The sequence below is a fragment of the Arachis duranensis genome, chromosome 9 (genome assembly GCF_000817695.3).
Source record: "Arachis duranensis cultivar V14167 chromosome 9, aradu.V14167.gnm2.J7QH, whole genome shotgun sequence".
In the NCBI taxonomy this organism is placed as follows: domain Eukaryota; kingdom Viridiplantae; phylum Streptophyta; class Magnoliopsida; order Fabales; family Fabaceae; genus Arachis; species Arachis duranensis.
The window spans coordinates 111,525,443-111,543,307 of record NC_029780.3 but is presented as its reverse complement, the minus strand read 5'-3'; the positions used below and the strand labels follow the sequence as shown (position 1 = coordinate 111,543,307).

At 34.1% G+C, this 17,865-nt stretch overlaps 2 protein-coding genes across 5 annotated transcripts; one reads left to right on the top strand and one right to left on the bottom strand.

Moving 5' to 3' along the window:
• The first annotated feature begins 477 nt into the window (after positions 1–477).
• Positions 478–6,111, top strand: LOC107467452 (pumilio homolog 12). 4 transcript variants are annotated; one of them, XM_016086554.3, is made up of 8 exons: positions 482–1,084; positions 1,178–1,284; positions 1,395–1,882; positions 2,988–3,599; positions 3,745–3,907; positions 5,181–5,344; positions 5,459–5,723; positions 5,879–6,111. In XM_016086554.3, the coding sequence occupies exons 4-8, from the start codon at positions 3,061–3,063 to the stop codon at positions 6,008–6,010; spliced, it is 1,263 nt and encodes a 420-aa protein (XP_015942040.1). In that variant the 5' UTR covers positions 482–1,084; positions 1,178–1,284; positions 1,395–1,882; positions 2,988–3,060; the 3' UTR covers positions 6,011–6,111. The 4 variants fall into 4 exon arrangements, with proteins under 4 accessions (XP_052109687.1, XP_015942040.1, XP_052109685.1 ...); XM_052253727.1 differs by having other exon boundaries at positions 478–1,284; positions 5,253–5,344; XM_052253725.1 differs by having other exon boundaries at positions 482–1,284.
• Positions 6,112–6,327: 216 nt separating this feature from the next.
• LOC107467453 (thioredoxin domain-containing protein 9 homolog) lies at positions 6,328–8,001 on the bottom strand. Its single transcript, XM_016086555.3, has 3 exons — positions 7,428–8,001; positions 6,793–6,951; positions 6,328–6,649 (listed from the first exon to the last, which is right to left on the bottom strand). Exons 1-3 carry the CDS (start codon positions 7,725–7,727, stop codon positions 6,476–6,478), a joined length of 633 nt encoding a protein of 210 aa, XP_015942041.1. The 5' UTR covers positions 7,728–8,001; the 3' UTR covers positions 6,328–6,475.
• Between the last annotated feature and the right edge of the window lie 9,864 nt (positions 8,002–17,865).

The following is a 17,865-nucleotide window of genomic DNA, read 5'->3' as shown; positions in this document are numbered from 1 at the left end:
GAATTACAAACGTGCATATACTGCTACCCTTTTCGCATCTACATCACTCTATCTTCTTACTCTGCATCATTATGTCCCTGACATTAGTTCTACTGTATTACTTATAGTCCCACTGCATTGCTTATTCTCTCATTAGTTCTACTGCATTACTTATAGTCCCACTGCATTGCTTATTCTCTCATTATGCTCTCCAATTCTCAGATTATTTCACTTTCTTTTTTTTAATTTTTTGTTGATTTTTTCAGCGACCCCTTTTTATTATTTTGTTTCAATTTTATCAAAAGATCAATTTTTTTGCCCTGGGATGTTGTGTTTATTTATTTATTTTCTGTTTTGATTTTCTTTTTCAGGCTATGCCTCTCTAACTATTAGCTCATTTCATTGGCTAAATTTTCTATTATTTAATCAAAGAAATTTCAATGATGCTCCTAATTCTTCTTTTAAATTTAAGAATAATTTATTTTTATATAATATCAAATACGAAATAAATTACAATCTTAAAATAATTAATTGTATTTATATAGATCAACTATTAAAAAATAAGACTAATAAGTTAAACTATTATTCACCATAACTCTTTTAATACTCGTGAAGTTTCACCCTTTGTGTTTGAATGATGTAAATGCACTTGCCCCAATTTCAACCTCAATTCTACCTGAAAACAACAACTTTGTCCGTATTCTCCATAGCCCCAATTCCACAAAACATGTCATAGAACACCAACACACTCCACCAAAGAGCCTGAATTTGGAACAGGATTTGGGGATTCTAAAGAAAAGGGTTAATAGGTCTGTTGTTTTGCAGCATAAGAAGGTGCACATCAGGTGTTTGACGAAATGGGTATGTTACGGTGGACGCATTCCTTCTATTCTTCGGGCTCTGAGTACTATTCAGGACTTGGATGAGGCTCTCATGCCATGGCAAGAGGCCTTGACCTGCAAGAAAATTAGTATTATTTTGAAGGAACAGGTTTCTTGGGAGAGGGCTCTTCAGATTTTTGAGTGGCTTGAGAAAAAGGGTTGTTATGAATTGAATGTGATTCATTATACCATTTTGGTATCGGTTTTGCAAGATGTGTATTATGGTAAAATTGGAAGTCAAATTATTTATTTTGATAAATTGCCCTTATTGTTACATATCCTCATAATCCACTAAATTAACATGTAGTAGCTTTCAGCAATATCATCGTTCGTTCTCAATGCTGATCTACGCAAGATTGTTGAAGGTTGGAGTTAGATTACAGCAGGAACAACCACCAAAAGTTATGTTATCCATCATATTTTTGTATGTTTTCACTTTTCATAGACTATAACTGATTTTATTGTCAGAATTTTCTGTAGATACCACTCCTAGTTGATTCAAAGATTGTGACTGGCTTTGATCTTTTTCTTCAGGTGGATTGTCTTTAATAAACATACTATACAAATTTATCAAAAGATCTAAGATGCTGGTTAACAGGAATAAGTAGAGTAGCACAAGCTGAAGCCAAAGTGAAACTCCTTTGCCTTACATTGTGAAGATCCACAGCTTCGAACACAAGTTTCAATTTGAACACACAAGTTGTATTTACAACGAATCTCTTAGTTTGAATGCAACCAAACCACCTGTCAAATTCAAGCATTTACAATTTGAACTTCCTTAACTAATTGAATCACTTCGCATCCAAATTAATTTTGGTTTTCTTCTCGAGTATGAACTTCTGCAGCATCTCCGCGCAATCAGGTGACAAGTCTACGGCGGATCCCCTAGGGCATGGACTCAATTCATCCAAAGCTTGTAGAACCAATCAGAGGCGGCGCGGAACAAAGAAGCCGCACTTGTCGATGGTTCGGAGAATGCATTCCACTCTCTCACAGTAATTGAGATTGATGTAGTTACAGAGGTATGAGTATACAGTTAATCAGTTGATTGGAATGGATCCAATTTGATTTGATTTGATTTGATTTGGGCAGTGTCTGATTTGATTTTTGAATTTGATTATATATCATACTAATCTCACTGATAAAATTTAAATTTAAATTTAAGTTTATTTATAAGAAACTGATTGAATTTGATTCAAAAAAATTTTATTTAAATCAAATCGATTTAATTATCTTTTATTTGTGAAGATAAAGAGACTATACCATTTGAATTATATCTCTTTGGCAATTTTACGTCTTTTAACAACAAGATAATAATAAAATTTAAGTTTAAATAAGTTTTTAAACATATTTTTTTATTTAATCTCTTAAAGTTTGTTTTTGAACCATGAAAATTAAAAAAAAATTGATTTTAGTCTATGTTATTAGTTTGTTTCACCAATGATAGTTTATTACGCTAAAATTTAAATAGGTTTTTCCATGCACAATAATAATGCAATTTAATTAAGTTTTAATTATTGCTATACAGTTAGCACTTTTATTTAGTCTTTAGAGGGCATCTTTTTAATTTAATTATATAATATGTTATTAATGAAATCATATCTATTTTGAAACGCATATATAGTAATAGTATATATATGATATGATATGATATGAAGATTTAGAAAGGATCTGATCACCTGATAACTTTTTTTTTTCTTTGTGTATTTTAAAGATAAGAGTAAGCAAATAAATAACTTCCTTTTTTAAATTAAAGCTAAGCAAATAAATAATAACTAACAAGAATAAATTACAAAACGTTACCCAGAAAAAAAAAACTAACGGAATGTGGAATAATAAATAGCATAACCAATTATCATCTAGAGACTTAAAAAGATGTTAAAATTAAAAATTATTTTTTTAAATTAAAAAAACTGGTCTAATCCACTATTCATTCCTAAATTATATTACATAAGATTACCAAAAAATTTTAAAAGTAGTTATGGCTTCACATAAAAGATATGATATCCTTGCTAAATATATATACATATCAACTGCATACCAAAAAATAAAAAAACTAAGCTAAGCCCTGTTTGATGGTTTATTGGGAAACCTTAAACTCATTATTCCCTGTTTCCCAATGGTCAGCAACAATTCTTCTCAGCCTAATGACTGGTGCTGGGTCAACACTAATCTTGCAGTGGAAGACCTTGATTCTTCCATGGAAAGACTTAGCTTGTCCATCGGGTCTCAAGAAAACTCAGCAGCAGCAAATAGTAGTGTTGACCCTCATGAATATACTTTGACTCACTCCACATTGGAGGAAGCTTCTTCTGAGCATGGGAATCAGAATGTTATGAATAACTATAATAATGGGGCCATTATTCAAGGTGCTCTTCTTACTTCAAGCCATGACTACAACGGCTTCACCAGTACAGAACAAGAGACTCATGATGTTGGGGAATCAGTTGCACAAAGACTCCAAGGTATCAGGGGACACGTGGTTACACTAGCAAGGGATCAGTATGGTTGTCGTTTTCTTCAGGCCATGATTGATGATGGCATTCCCCAAGAAATTGACATGATCCTCGACGAGGTGGAGGATCACACACACGAGCTTATGACCCATCACTTTGGTAATTACCTAATTGAGAAGTTTTTCATATCAGGAAAGCTCACTTTTTATCAATTTCAAAGGATTCTGCGTTATGTAATCATGGACGTGCAGCAGCTCAAGCATACCTGCATGAACGACCACGGGTAAGTTCTATGTGAGTTAATTTTGATTAATTAAACTTAGCTAGTAATTAACTATAGTAATTGATAATTATAGTTGAACTGTGTTACGTTTTAGTTGTTATTATGTGGTGCAATTAGTCTGATGCATATAAGGTTGTCTGTGCAGAACTAGGGTAGCACAGAAGATGTTAACAAGTCTGAGAGATCCAGTGCAGATTGCTTGTACTGTTGGAAGACTTATGTACATCACTGTGCCACTGCTGAAGAATGCTAATGGCGGTTATGTCATTCAACAGTGCGTGAGAGTTTTCACAGAATCGTGTCAAAAGGTAATGAAACAGTACCCTATATATACACATGATTATATGCTATGTTTTCTTATATGATTACAGGGTACATGCATTGTTGCACTAGACTCAATAGGACTATCTTTTTTAATAGACCTTTAATTGAAACGGTTCTGCTATTTTATGATTTAAAGTTGGTGTCTTTGGTTTTAGTGTCGAATTTGCTGAGCTTACTTTTTAAGGTAAATATAAAAAAATAATTGATTTTGATTACAACATAACTTGTTCACCTAGTATTTTTCTTTACCAATTGATGGAATGAGTAATACATTAGTCTATTAGACAACTAGTACAAAAAGAAAAAAGGTAAATATATTTTTGGGTTAATCACAAAAAATGTGCTTGAATTTTATCATCGACAAAAGTGTCTTTAAATAATTTAAAAACGTGACAAAAATGTTCAACAGTAAATATATATTTTCAAAAAAAACTTTAAAGATTGAATTTTGATGTGAAATATAATTAAAAAAATGAGATATTATTATTCTTAGAATTTGGTGATTTTTTTAAGTATATATTTTTTGTAATTTTTTAAAAGTATTGTTAGTTGTTAACAAAAAAAATTACAAAAAAATATATGTACTTAACGAAAAATCATCAAATTTTAAGAATAATAATATCTCATTTTTTTAATTATACTTGCAAAAAATTGTATCAAAATTCAATCTCTAATATATTTTTTGAGAAATACATATTTAATGTTAGATAATCTTGCAAAAAAACTAACATTAAATATGTATTTCTCAAAAAATGCATTAGAGGTTGAATTTTGATGTAATTTTTGCAAACATGATTAGAAAAATGAGATATTATTATTCTTAAAATTTGGTGTTTTTATATAAGTATATATTGTTTTGTGATTTTTTAAAAGTATTATTGGTTGTTAACAAAAAACTTGTAAAAAATATATACTTAACGAAAAATTACTAAATTTTAAGTATAATAATATCTTATTTTGATAATCATGCTTGCAAAAAATTGCATCAAAATTCAATCTCTAAGGTTTTTTTTAAAAGTATATATTTACTGTTGTGTTTTAAAATTATTTAAAGGCATTTTTGTCGATAGTAAAATTCGAGTATATTTTTTTTCAGCGTTTAAATAATTAGGAGTAGAATTATTTTTTGTCACTACATCTAAAAATGAGACTTTTTTTTTCTACTTTTGAAAACTTATTTCTTAAAAGTTGCATATTCTATGATTTATTGTTGTGCAGAAAGTTTGAAAAGAATATGTAAATGAACTTTTTTGTTAGGTTATTTTTGATGAAATAGCAAGGAACTGTGTAGATGTTGCAACAGATAAAAATGGGTGTTCTGTAATTCAGAAATGTATGGCCTATGGCGAGGGAGTCCCCATATTGCGTCTAGTTGAAAGCATAATATTAAACTCAGGAATACTCTCAGCAGATCCATTTGGGTTAGAACTCTTCTATTGAACAATTTGTTCTTTAACCTTAATTCCTTCGTCAAATATATCTAAATCTATATTGTACAGTTTAATTTCTCTCTAAAGTTGAGTTTCTTCTTGTAGAAACTATGTCGTGCAGTATATAATTAAAAGGAATATACTAGAGCCACCTGTAACTAAAAGGATCGTACAACATCTTCGCGGTCGCTATGCTGAACTCTCTATGAACAGGCATGCGAGCCATGTAATAGAGGTACTGTTTAGACATTCTGAACCCACCGATGTTGTCATTATAATCATGGAGCTCGTCAACAGCCCCGACTTTGTCAATGTCCTTCGACATCCTTATGGGAATTATGTTGCTCAGAGAGCATTGCAATTTTCCACGGTATTTCTAACCTTTTTTGTTGCTACACTCACTTTTTTTTTTTGGTCAAATTAACTTTATCATGGAACATTCTAGAATGGGTCTACAAAACTTATGCCAAAATATTTGTTTACTATTTACTTTTTTTTTTTCCTTCCCTTCTGTTTGTATTGCAGGGACTTACGCATAGAACGCTTGTACATACAATTTTGTCAAATTACGCATATCTGCATGCCCATCCCTACGGTAAAAGGGTCCTAACATTTATCAAAGGAATCAGGCGGGGTGTGCACGGAATGGATTTATAATGTACCACATCGCATGTATGTTGTGTTTAGAGTTCGTTTAGGAAATTTTAAAAGTTATTTTTTTTAGTTATTGACTTAGGAAAAGTAATAGTATTAATATCTGATGCAATTTTTAAAATCAAATTGTAGCTTTCTGAAAACTATTTAAATGTTTATAGAAAAGTTAAAAAAAAAAATTCTCATAATAGCTTTTGAGTTCTACATCTAGAATAGCATCTAGAATCATGATGAACTCATGCATGCATAGACGCACCAAGCTGAGTGTAACCTAGATTGCCCAATCTTCCGCAGGAAACTAATGTAGAACGAACTCATCAGGAGGTGAATGTTCTAATGCCTATTACATTGTAAATAAATAATATTTAATAAATTTTAAATGATTTACTTTTTACTTTAAAAGATAAGTTAGGCAATTTAGGCACCACAACAAAGCCACCATAAAATTCACCTAACAGGAAATACAACTCATTCGGAATCCGATGAGTCTGCTGTTGAGCTCTGCCGAACACTTCTTTTAGTTTGCGCACTTGACCTTGATGAAGATTCACCCTCAAAAAAGATTACTTGAGCTTTAGCCAATCTCTCTTCCAAATCTTCTGTGCTAAATTCATCAGTCCCACCAAGTTCATCGAATCCCACCTGTTTACATGCCATTATGAGATTAAAGGGGGGTAAAATTATAAATGAATAGGAATCCGAGACAGGTAACTATGTCTGTCCAAAAGACCAAAAACAGTGGCATTATATATCACAACCAACACCAAGGTGGTTCAAATACATACCACATAGTCATCCACTTTGGCATTCTTAATGAGGGCAAGAGTTGGAAGAACAATGATCTTGAGCTTCTCAGCCAAAAAAGGACTCTTTTCAGCATTAATTTTCACAAAACGAGTCTCGATATGCTGCTTTGCCAATATACTCAAATGTTTATCAACCACCTGCAATGAACTGTTTCATTGAACTGTTTCTCTGGCATATAATTTGTACATTGTAGAGAATAGAAAAACTAAAAGACCATATGTAAAGGGTATAAACCTTATGAAACCACACTTGCAATTCAGCTTCAACAATGAATCATAAATGACTATCAAAAATTCGGCTCCTACGCAGCAAAACTAATAACTTGTTAACTTTGGTTGATAAGAAAAACTCACAAACCACCTTAGTTTCGCTATTTGGCATTCAGTTTACAATTTTTATGCAAAACCTCGTCATTTGACATGATAATTTGAAGGAAGGAGGGAAGAAAAAAGCGAAGGTGAAATCATTCAGAACTAAGCTAACCGAATTCACAGTAATATATCTCAGTTCCAACTTGTAAGATCACGATTCACTTTCAATTTTTACATACATTATCCAAATCATCATCATTTGGAAGAGAATAAAGCATTGATATGAAGTGAAGAAATTGTACCTTGCAGGGCCAGTTTTCGCGGTAGAAATGGCAGACGACGCGCTCGCTGGCCTTGACGACGGAGAAGAAGTCCTTCTCCGAAGGGATCTCGGTGTATTCGCCGTGTCCGAGGGAGATCCAACGGCTGCGCTTCTCGGCCATCTTCTTCATCTGTTGGAGGCGGCGCTCTCTCAGGGCTTCTAGGTCATCAGCGTCTAGGCGGTCGAGGGCGGCGATCTCATCGTCGATCTTGTCCTCAACGGCCTGCACCACCGTCAGCACTTGCTTCTCTATCACCTCCTCAATCTTCGCCTTATCCATCTTCTTCTGCTTTCAAATCTCAAATCAGAACCGACCCGGCAATCGAACTGGGTCACCCCGACTGACCCGGTTACAATCGAACGGATGCAAGAAGTGCAAGCAGAACCAGAAGCCCAACACCTATAACGGCGACGGTGATGAACCAGAGGACGGCGAGACTGGAAGCGTGAGGGAAAAGAGACAGTCTGAGAGATGGAGATGCAGGAGGGTGGCAGGGACGAACGATTTTAGTAAATGGGCTAAAACGCCTAAACTTTTTTGAATTTGGAGCAGAAGAAAAATCTGTAAATAAATAATTAAATATATGTGAAAATAAAAATAGGAGGAGCAAAAAAAATTAAGGGTAATGCTACCGTGAGTAATTCAAATTTTTTCTATAGGTGAGGAGGAATTTATGTCTCAAAATTTTAAGATTTGGTTTAATAAAGTTTTTATCTTTTAGAAGTAATTTATGAAAGTTGTTTTTTTAAAGACAGTTTTTTAAAAGTTGTAATACTCGTATTTGGTAATTAAATTAAAAATAATTTTTAATAAGCACAAACATTATAATTATACTTGGTAAAATAATTTTTAAAATTTAAAAAAATTATATAATTTTAATTATTGATTCTATTAGGAAGACCAAATTAAATAAAAAAAGAGTACCAATAAATTATAATAAAAAATACTAAATTTTAATACATAAATTTAAATATTTTTTTTAAAAAATGAGTCAAAAATGTTAAAAAATATAATTTTGTATAATATAAATTCATGTTATTTTAAGTAACATAATTTTAAGTTTTTATGAAATTTTTAATATTTGTAAATTTTTTAATCATTTTTATTTATGCATATTTGTTATAGAAATTTTCTTTGTCATTTTTTTATTTGGCTTTGTATAATTTTCAATTTTTTTTATAATTTCAATTATTAATTCTATTAAAAAGACCAAATTAAATAAAAAAGAGTATCCCTTTGTATTGCATCGATTTATTTTTAAAGTAAATGTGGATGTATATAATCTTTATTGATAGTTATTTTTAGATTGGATTAAATAAATACTCTTTTAAAAATAAATAAATAATTGATAAGTTAGGAAAGAATACATATATCAGATTTCCTGACTCTCCTCAGAATTAGTTAGTTGAAGGTAAATACTGACATAGTGTTGAGAGTCTCCAAAGTTGAACATAAATGATAAATCGCATTAGGGAAATGAGAGTTAGTCTTTGCACATAAATCGTGTCAATCTTGGGTAGCTTAACCTTGAATCGCGTAATTCCGTCCACCCTAGGACGATTTATAGACTATTTATAAAGTTGGGAACCCTAGCACGATTTATGAATTCTCTTGAAGTATTCATACATAAATCGTTTCAGAGTGTCATGGTTAACATATTATATAACTCTAAAAGTCTTAAGACAATTTATATATTATTTATTATTAAGAAGAGGACATTTACGTTTTGAAAATTATTTTAAGAGAATCAAATAATTTTAAGTTGTATTTATTTTATTTAAGTAAAAAAGACTATTACTTAAGGTGAATAGCGTAGAATTTAAGTACTATATGAGATAAAACCTAATTACTTTTGAAATAGAATACAACTACAAAGAGAAAAAAAAATTCTGAAAGAATTACTATTATTGTTATCATTATCATTATTATTATTATTATTATTATTATTATTATTATTATTATTATTATTATTAGCCATATATATTGTTGTCAAGTGCCAATTGATAATTTTTGATCCAATAATTCATTTCGACCAAAAATAGTCCACAAATTAAATTACACGTTAAATAATGAAATTATACTTAATTACTTTATAGAATAAATTCTGACACATCTATAACAGCAAGAAAAAATCACTACTACATGTATCTCGTTTTTAGAAAATAAGTATCAAACTCATATTTTAGACACAAATTCTTTATATACAAAAAAAATTTGTTTTTCTCACCGTAGCATTGGCCAAAGATTAAAAAAATCAAAAGGAATGCTTTACTGCTCGTCTGTTGCATGATTTCAATTTGCCAAAAATAGAGATGGAGTCTGCCGCCGATTCTTAATCAAACAATACTTTTTTTTTAAATTACATGCACAAGTCGAAATTTAAACTCCTAATATTTGTTTAAGCAAATTAGAAAACTAATCACTAAATTTTTTTTTATTAATTGCTAAAAAGGCACTATTCACTAATGAGCTTTGTTTTAAAAAACATGTGACTTCGAATAATTCATCAATATTTATAGATTTTCATATGAATTTTTACTTTACATTTTTTGTAGTTGCAAAGTTACTCATAAAATGTAAAAGATTATAGACAAAACGTTGAGTTCAGATAACTTTTTTTATTTTACTCTTGGTTCTTTACTTATTAGTGAATTTATCTTTCTAATCCCATATCAAAGTGGTCTAGTGACCCCTCCTTTTTTCTAGCACTATGAATTCACGATATTTTCACTGTTTATTTTTTATATATTGGTATAATTTTGGTGTAATACTCAATTATTGGATTTTATGGTGTTCTTTAAAATTGTAGGAACAGTACAATGAGCGTCATTGTACTGTTCCTACAATTTTAAAGAACGCCATAAAATCTAATGATTGAGTATTACACCAAGATTTTTTCAATAGACAAAAAAAATAACCTGTTTTCACTGGTATAAGTTTATTTTTGAAGAGATAGAGCTCTTGACGAAGGTAAAATTTATAAATAATAAATTGTCATATGTCCTCATAAAAGATATTGACGCTGACAAATGTATTTATGTAAAACAGAAATGACACTTGTAAACACGGAACATACCTTTATCCCCAAAATATTCATGGCGTGCTGCTACATCTCACCCTCCCCCACCGCCACCGCTACCACCACCGCCAAATATGAAAAAAGTTATCATGTTTCCTAAGGTTGTGTTTGTTTTTAGAGACATGACAGAACATGACACTGAGACGGAAACAATAGGAGGGAGACACTAAAAATCATCTTTTATGTATTGTGTTTGTATACCATGGACAATAGTATTATGTTTTTTTTGTGACTGAAATAAACTAAACAAAGAAAAATAAAACAAACAAAATAAGGAACTGCTTAAATAGAGGGACAGTCCCGTTTAAGACTACTCTTAAACTCCTCCCAAGGTGAAAAAAGCTCCACATGCGAAAGTTGTAACATCATCGCCATCTTTGCCATAGTATCTGCCACCGTGTTTGCATCTCTCATAATCAAACGAAAGTCAACACGCCAATTCCAATGCATAATATCTCTTATTTTGAGCACCAATGGATCGATAAACCCAAAACCATCTTGAATAACAAGATTAAATGCTTCCACACAATCCGTCTCACAAATAACATTCCGTTCACCCCATCCCAAGCTAAGAAATATCCTATTGAAGAATACTATTACTCTCAATCATTTCCAAACACCTCATTTGTCAACTTCTATTACAATCTCTAATAACACAAGCAAAACCAATACTATCACCCGAACCAAAATAACTAGCATGTCTAGTATTATGTTTGGATACACATGGACAAGACTAAAATATTATATGAAATGACTTAAATAGTCCTGTGATTCTAAATTTTCTACATCAAATACAAATTAATTTAATAAAAAAATGAGAGTACATAAAAATCTATTTTTATTTAGAAAACTAATTTTTTTAATCTAAAAAATGATTTTTCTTTTCAAAAAATTGATTTTTCTTTAAATTATATAAAATCAATTACAATTTATAAATTATTTTTTAGCATTTTAAAAGATCAAATTTACTTTTGATAATATTTATCTTTCAAAAGTTTTAAGATTAATTATTTTTTTATTATTTTTATTACAAATCAAATAATATAATAGAAGGTTAAAATGGTATTGAAGTAAAAACGATAAAAAAAAAGAATTATCTATCCCAATAAAAGTTTCTACAGAAAGAAGAGAGTACTTGGAAAAGAAAAAGATAGAGAAAGAGCAGGAAGAAGAAAGTACCTCTATGAGAACAACGCAATAAAAAAAATAAGAAGAGGTAATAGTGGAACAATAAAAAATATCCATGAAAAAAAAACAAAATTTATAAAAAAGTTCATGTCCACTCTTCCAAATTCCGTATCTATCATTGTCCTTCGTAAAAGAGTGGACATAAAAGTATAAAAAATTGTCTTGAAAATAATATGTACAGTGTTCATATTTCTGCTTCCAAACACTTTTTAAACAAGTCTTGTCCATGTGTCTTGCTGCCTCCGAAAATAAAAGCTACCTAAGGTCTTGCTTGAAATAGGAGGATCCATCCTCTTGCAAAGATTCACTGCAATCGTTCTTAACAACAAGGAATTAGGACTTAACCCTGGTGCAGAAGCTGTACAATTGTAAATTAGTGCTGCCACCGCTTCAAATCTTGTCGGATGAATTGGTGCAATCATGGCTTTGAGGGTTTTGATTTTGGAAGCTTCGAACACGAACCTCTTGTAGACCGATTTCAGGAGATCAAAGTAGGATTTTTTTGGTAAACTAACAGGTCTCCTTAAGAAAAAACAGACATTCTGGTGTTTAGTAAGGACAGAGAGGGTAATGGGTGATTCTAATCTTGGTGGTGGTCGGTGATGGCGGCCCAGCCATTGACGAAGTTGATGAGAGTGAAAATGTCGCTGAACTTGTGAAAGGTGCAGAGTGTGATTACAATTCCTTCGCAATGGAAGCAGTTGATTTGAATGGCCATGATGGGATCATACTCTAGATTGTTCATTTTGGTTCTGGAAAAATTGTGTGAAAACAGAGGAAACAAATTAGCTTGGATTGAGTTGTTAAGAAAGTGCTTGTTGCTGCCCACTATTGTGTTAGGATTTGGTTGAATTAGTCCCACATTGCTTAGGATAGCAAATGGAGTGGGTGGCCTAGGCTGTAAATATGAGGCTAAGTTCTCCATATTTTTCGCACCAGTCGAAAACACTTAAAGCTTGTATTTGACTTTTCTTTTCCTCTATACCTTTTGATTAGAGAGTGTTGTGAGGTGTAGTTAAATATTTTGCTTTGAGAGTGTGGGTGTACTGGGGTGCCGGTGTTAGAGAGAAAAAAGTCTATGTGTTGTAACAATTTTCACATAGTGATATTCTCTGGTTGTCAATGACAACGGCCGTGGTTTTTTCTCCAGTAATTGGAGTTTCCACGTTAAATTCTTATGTTGTGATTGTGTCTATTTTATTTCTCTGTGAAAGGTATTTTCTGAAGGGGGAATGGTGTATTATTCCCAACATGTGGTATCAGAGCTTCGGTTCGGTGGGATTTATTCTTAGTATGCTTTGTGGTCGCAGCCTAGTCTGACTTTCCACATCAGAAAAGAATTTTGTCCTATAGCTTGAGGTTGATCTTTGGTTGCTGTTGTTGTTGCTGGAAGGCAGTGTAACACTGTGAGAGTGCAGTTTGGAAAGGTTCTGGCTAAGGAAAGACCTGGTATTTAAGTGTGTCCATTGTGACCCACCTCTCTTTCCTGGGGACCCTTCCTAGTGCACGGTCTACAGTTGAGTTATACTATTCCAGTATACGATTTCAACAATGTCAGGATATTCAAGTGCTGTGAAGCTTGAAATAGAGAAATTTGATGGAAGAATCAATTTTGGCTTGTGGCAAATACAAGTCAAGAATGTGTTGATACAATCAGGTTTGCACAAAGCATTAAAGACAAGAAGTATCCTCATGGTATTGCTGCACTGCTGACGAATGAATTTTTGCCGGTATAGAATTTATCAAATGATCAATTGTAGTATAGTCTAAACCAACGCAAAATCCATCATCAAACAAATCTACAATCTATATCCGAGAGCATTAGTCTCCCGAGTCGTTCTCCCTTGGAATTGCCAAAGTGTGCATCTTATTGATTTAGTAAGCCTTGTTGGAATTCTTTGAAGGTTTTAGCAAAGTATTGAGAAACAAACAATCAATTATCAAAAGACTTGGCTTAGGGTTGGCATTAGAAATTCTATCCTTATAGTCCATTCAATGTTGACAACAATTAGGCCTTGCTTCATTTAGTTATCCCCTAAGTATAGAGGAAAATCAAATGAAAACAATCAACTTGAGTCACAAGTCCTAGCTTCACCTCATGGGAATCTAGCTTTAGTGCACTCCAAGCCAACTAGCAATCCCTAATTCCAAATCAACTATTGATACAACTATTCAACTTCTTCCAATGACCAAACCCTATGCCAAGTGTAAAAATTCTACTCCATAGCTAGTGTTGACATTTTATCAAACATGTGATGAGCAAAAAGGAAAGGCATAGTAAAATGAGAAAAAAAATAGAATTGAAAGTATTGCAACACAAGAATCTAACAACAAGCCTCAAAGAGTAGCAATGGAAAGCAAATTCTCAAAGAGTTAATGAAATTCAAAATTTCAACATTAGATTCTAGATCTATGAGAGTTGATCAATTACAACTACTTGAATTTGGAGAAGAAAAATCTATGACATGAGTAAAATGGAACGAGAATTGTAATGGATCTCACCAAAAAATGATTGAAAATTCAGAAATTGGGTGAAGATGAACCCTAGTGAAAAGCTTGGAATCTTTTCCTCTTCTTCTCTCCCCAAAAATGAAAACTAACTCTCCTCCCAAAATATCTAAAATCTAGCAAATGAACTAAGTGTCTTTAACCCTTGCTCCCTTGGTCTTTTTAAGCCTTTTCCCCGCCACGGCATTTCCCCAAAAGTGGGATTCTTAACTACCTCCACGCCTAAGTCACGTGACTTCTTAAAAAAACCACATTCGCAAATCGGCGCGCACGCGCAAGGTACGCGTACGTGCTGTTGAGGCGTCTTGTAATGTGCGCGGAGGCGTGATGTACGCGTGCGCGTCCATGAGGATCCTGGCTTAGCCGCTACTCAAGCCGGCTCGTGGCTTGGCTCTTAGTCTCGGCTTCACGTTGCTCTTATCCGCGGGGACGCGCCAAGTGCGCGCACGCGCCCATGTGGAAATTTCCAAAGCTCAATTCTCATGCTTCCTTCCTTTGCACCCGTCTTCCTTCTCTTTTCCTGTCCATTCCTACTCTATATCCTGAAACCACTTAACACACAAGTCACGGCATCGAATGGCATCAAGAGAAGATTAGAAATGTATCTATTTTAGTGCAAAATAAGCATGTTTTCATTCATGAGGCAAAACTAGGAAAGGAATGCAAACTCTTGTATTCTCATATAGAAAGTGTGTGGAATCATTGATAAAACCCCTGAAATCAGCACAAGATAAACCCTCAAAATGGGGTTTGTCAACCTCCCCACACTTAGATTCTAGCATGTCCTCATGCTTAGGAAAATGCAAAGAAACACAGAAGACCAAGGGGTCGCAAAAGTATAGGACTTATGAAATGCAACCTACTTATATGCATGCAACTATGACTAGTGCTGTTATCTACTTGGTTAGGAACAAATCAGCTTTCTTATGACATATGCGAGCACATGGGACACGATGGTGGTCAATGCATAGGACTTGCCAATTTCTAAGCATCAAATGTAATATATACAACTTTGCATGAGGAATGCTCGCGAGAGCCGGGAATCAAAGGATTGAGCATCGAACCCTCACCGGAAGTGTTTGCACTCTAGTCGCTCGGTGCTTGGGGTTGATTCACTCAGTTCGCCCCTAATCATGCTTTCTAAGATTTGTTTTTCTTCTAACAATCGACATATATTTCATGCATGCATACAAATATCATGAAGTCTTTTCTTTAGGTTGTAATGGGGCTAGGGTCAAGGTAGGATGCATATTTGGTTAAGTGAGTTTGAAATTTGAATCTTTAATAAGCTTAAACTTCCCACCTAACCTAGGACATTCCATACAATTAAATTCCCACCTAACTACCCATTTCTCACTTTTTCACGTACTCATGTATCCCTTTCCATTCCTCAACACTTGTGCATTGGTCTTCATTGGACTTTACTTTGGGGCATTTTGTCCCCTTTTATTTCTTCCTTTTTCTTCTCTTTTTTTTTCTTTTCTTTCTTTTTCTGTATATATATATATATTTATTTTTTTCATATTATTTTTTTTCCTTTTTCTTTTGTTTTTCTCATTTCATTTCTATATACAAGAATCTCAATGCATAAGGTTTTTACATTTGATTAATACGTGAGCATGTACCCAATTCCCAATATTTTCAATAATAATACAAAATTACCCTTTTATTCACCCAATGTCCCAACCTTCCCACACTTGAATGATACTCACACACTCTAGCCTAAGCTAACCAAAGATCCAAACAAGGGCATTTATTGTTTTTCGCTTTAAGGCTTGTAATGTGCTAAAATTAAGAACAAGTGGGTTAATCGTAGGCTCAAATTGGCTAAAAAAGGAATATAAAAGGGTTGGCTATTTGGATAAGTGAGCTAATGAAATGATAGCCTCAATCATATAAATGCATGTATACACAAAATAATGGACATAAAGAATCAAACAAATCAAAGATTGCAATCATGGAAGAGAATAATGCACACAAGAAAGGAAATAAATGGTTATAAGATGTAACCATACCATTAGGCTCAAATCTCACAAGCTTGTGTTCCTAACTCAAACCCATGTTCCAAAATATAATTCTTCGTGCAATTTTGGCATCAAAGCATTTAAAATTTGCAATGCCCCACGGTTGCCCCAAAGTATTGGTTTCCTAAGAAAGAATTTCATTGTTCCAACCAAGTAAACTTATCATGCGAATGGTGCCAACTAAAACCTAATCATGCAACCTATCCTAATTTATTCAGATTTATTCAGATGTTACCTACGGAGATCGGTCGGCCGACCTCCCCACACTGAAAACTTAGCACGGTCCTCCGTGCTATAGGTTAGGCGCAGTGGTTGGTTGAGCTTCGAGTGTCCCACATCTCCAATGTCATCGCTCTCTCCGCTTGAAGTTGCGGTGGATGTGGAGATATCGGGTTCCTCCATGGGTGGGGTGACTGTGCTTAGAAGTCTCTTCACATGAGCATAACGGCGTTGATTACGCCTCTCATAACGGTCCAATTTCTTGTGAAGGTCCTCAAGGCGTTGGGCGGCCGATTTTTGTGATGTAGAAGAAGTGGTAGTGTTGCGAGTTGGTGTGGGTAGTCCAATGTCCTTGGTGGCTTCCGGAGGCTTGAGGCATCTCTTGGTCGGAATTATATCACCATCGACCGGAATTGAGGTTCTCCTATCTTTAGCCTCTCGGTTGACGCCGGCTTTTGCAACCAATTCGGTCACCAAAGCAGGGAATGGTAGATTTCCTTTGGCATGAATGCACCCCATGGATTGGTGGATGGCATGCGAAATGTTGACCGGTTTCTCGGTTAGGATGCACCATACTAATAAGGCAAGCTCGGCGGTAATGGATGACCCATGGGTGCTTGGGAGCACGTAGTGAGCTAGAATTTGGGCCCATGCCGTGGCTTCTTGAGTGAGGTGGCGGACATCTAAACCCTTGGGTCTTTGCTTTATGGTCCCCCGAATCCAATATGCGTCAGGTAAAGCAATGACGCGGAGGATCGCGCTCCAATCGAATGCACGGTCATCACATGTAGCCAAGACTTCTTCGTAGGCGTCATATGCATCCGTTGATGGTTCAATCCCAAGGACTTCTCGGATGGTTTCCACTGTGACCGACACTTGCTTTCGGCGCACAAATATTGATGTGAGAAGGGGTGAGTGGTAGTTGGAGTAGAATTCCACTACCCATGAGAGATTGGCCTCCTCTGGTTGCCTCAAGAGGAACCTCCACTGCCTCCGGTCAATGTGTGGCATCACAATCGGACTGAGGTGAGCCGGTAGGACTAGGAGGGGTTCCGGATGATAATTCCTTTCGATCATTCTTGAGTAAACAAGTTCGCAGTAACGGTTGGAAAACTTGTTCGAATCCTTAGGAGGGTTGTCCTTCTCTAGAACATCAACGGGGCCCTTAGTCTTCTTTAAGAGTGGCTTGGCCGTTAGGTCGTGGTGCGCTTTATTGGAAGTTGGCTTCTTGGGGGCTTTCCCTTTGTTCTTTTTGATGACCATCCTATGAGAACAGAGAACGGGAAAATATTAGACCCAAATAAGCAGAAATAAGGCGATTATGTAAAGGAAAGTTATGCCATAGAATGTGGATATCATTGTCACATGACAGCTGCAACATGTAACTAAGATAACATGA

Excerpts from the sequence above, each read along its gene's own strand:
- LOC107467452 (XM_016086554.3), top strand. The coding sequence starts at position 3,061 with ATGGAAAGACTTAGCTTGTCCATCGGGTCTCAAGAAAACTCAGCAGCA. Across the intron at positions 3,600-3,744 it reads ACCTGCATGAACGACCACGG|AACTAGGGTAGCACAGAAGA; the intron begins GTAAGTTCTATG and ends TTGTCTGTGCAG. Across the intron at positions 3,908-5,180 it reads TCACAGAATCGTGTCAAAAG|GTTATTTTTGATGAAATAGC; the intron begins GTAATGAAACAG and ends CTTTTTTGTTAG.
- LOC107467453 (XM_016086555.3), bottom strand. The coding sequence starts at position 7,727 with ATGGATAAGGCGAAGATTGAGGAGGTGATAGAGAAGCAAGTGCTGACG. Across the intron at positions 6,952-7,427 it reads GCGAAAACTGGCCCTGCAAG|GTGGTTGATAAACATTTGAG; the intron begins GTACAATTTCTT and ends AGTTCATTGCAG. Across the intron at positions 6,650-6,792 it reads CCAAAGTGGATGACTATGTG|GTGGGATTCGATGAACTTGG; the intron begins GTATGTATTTGA and ends GCATGTAAACAG.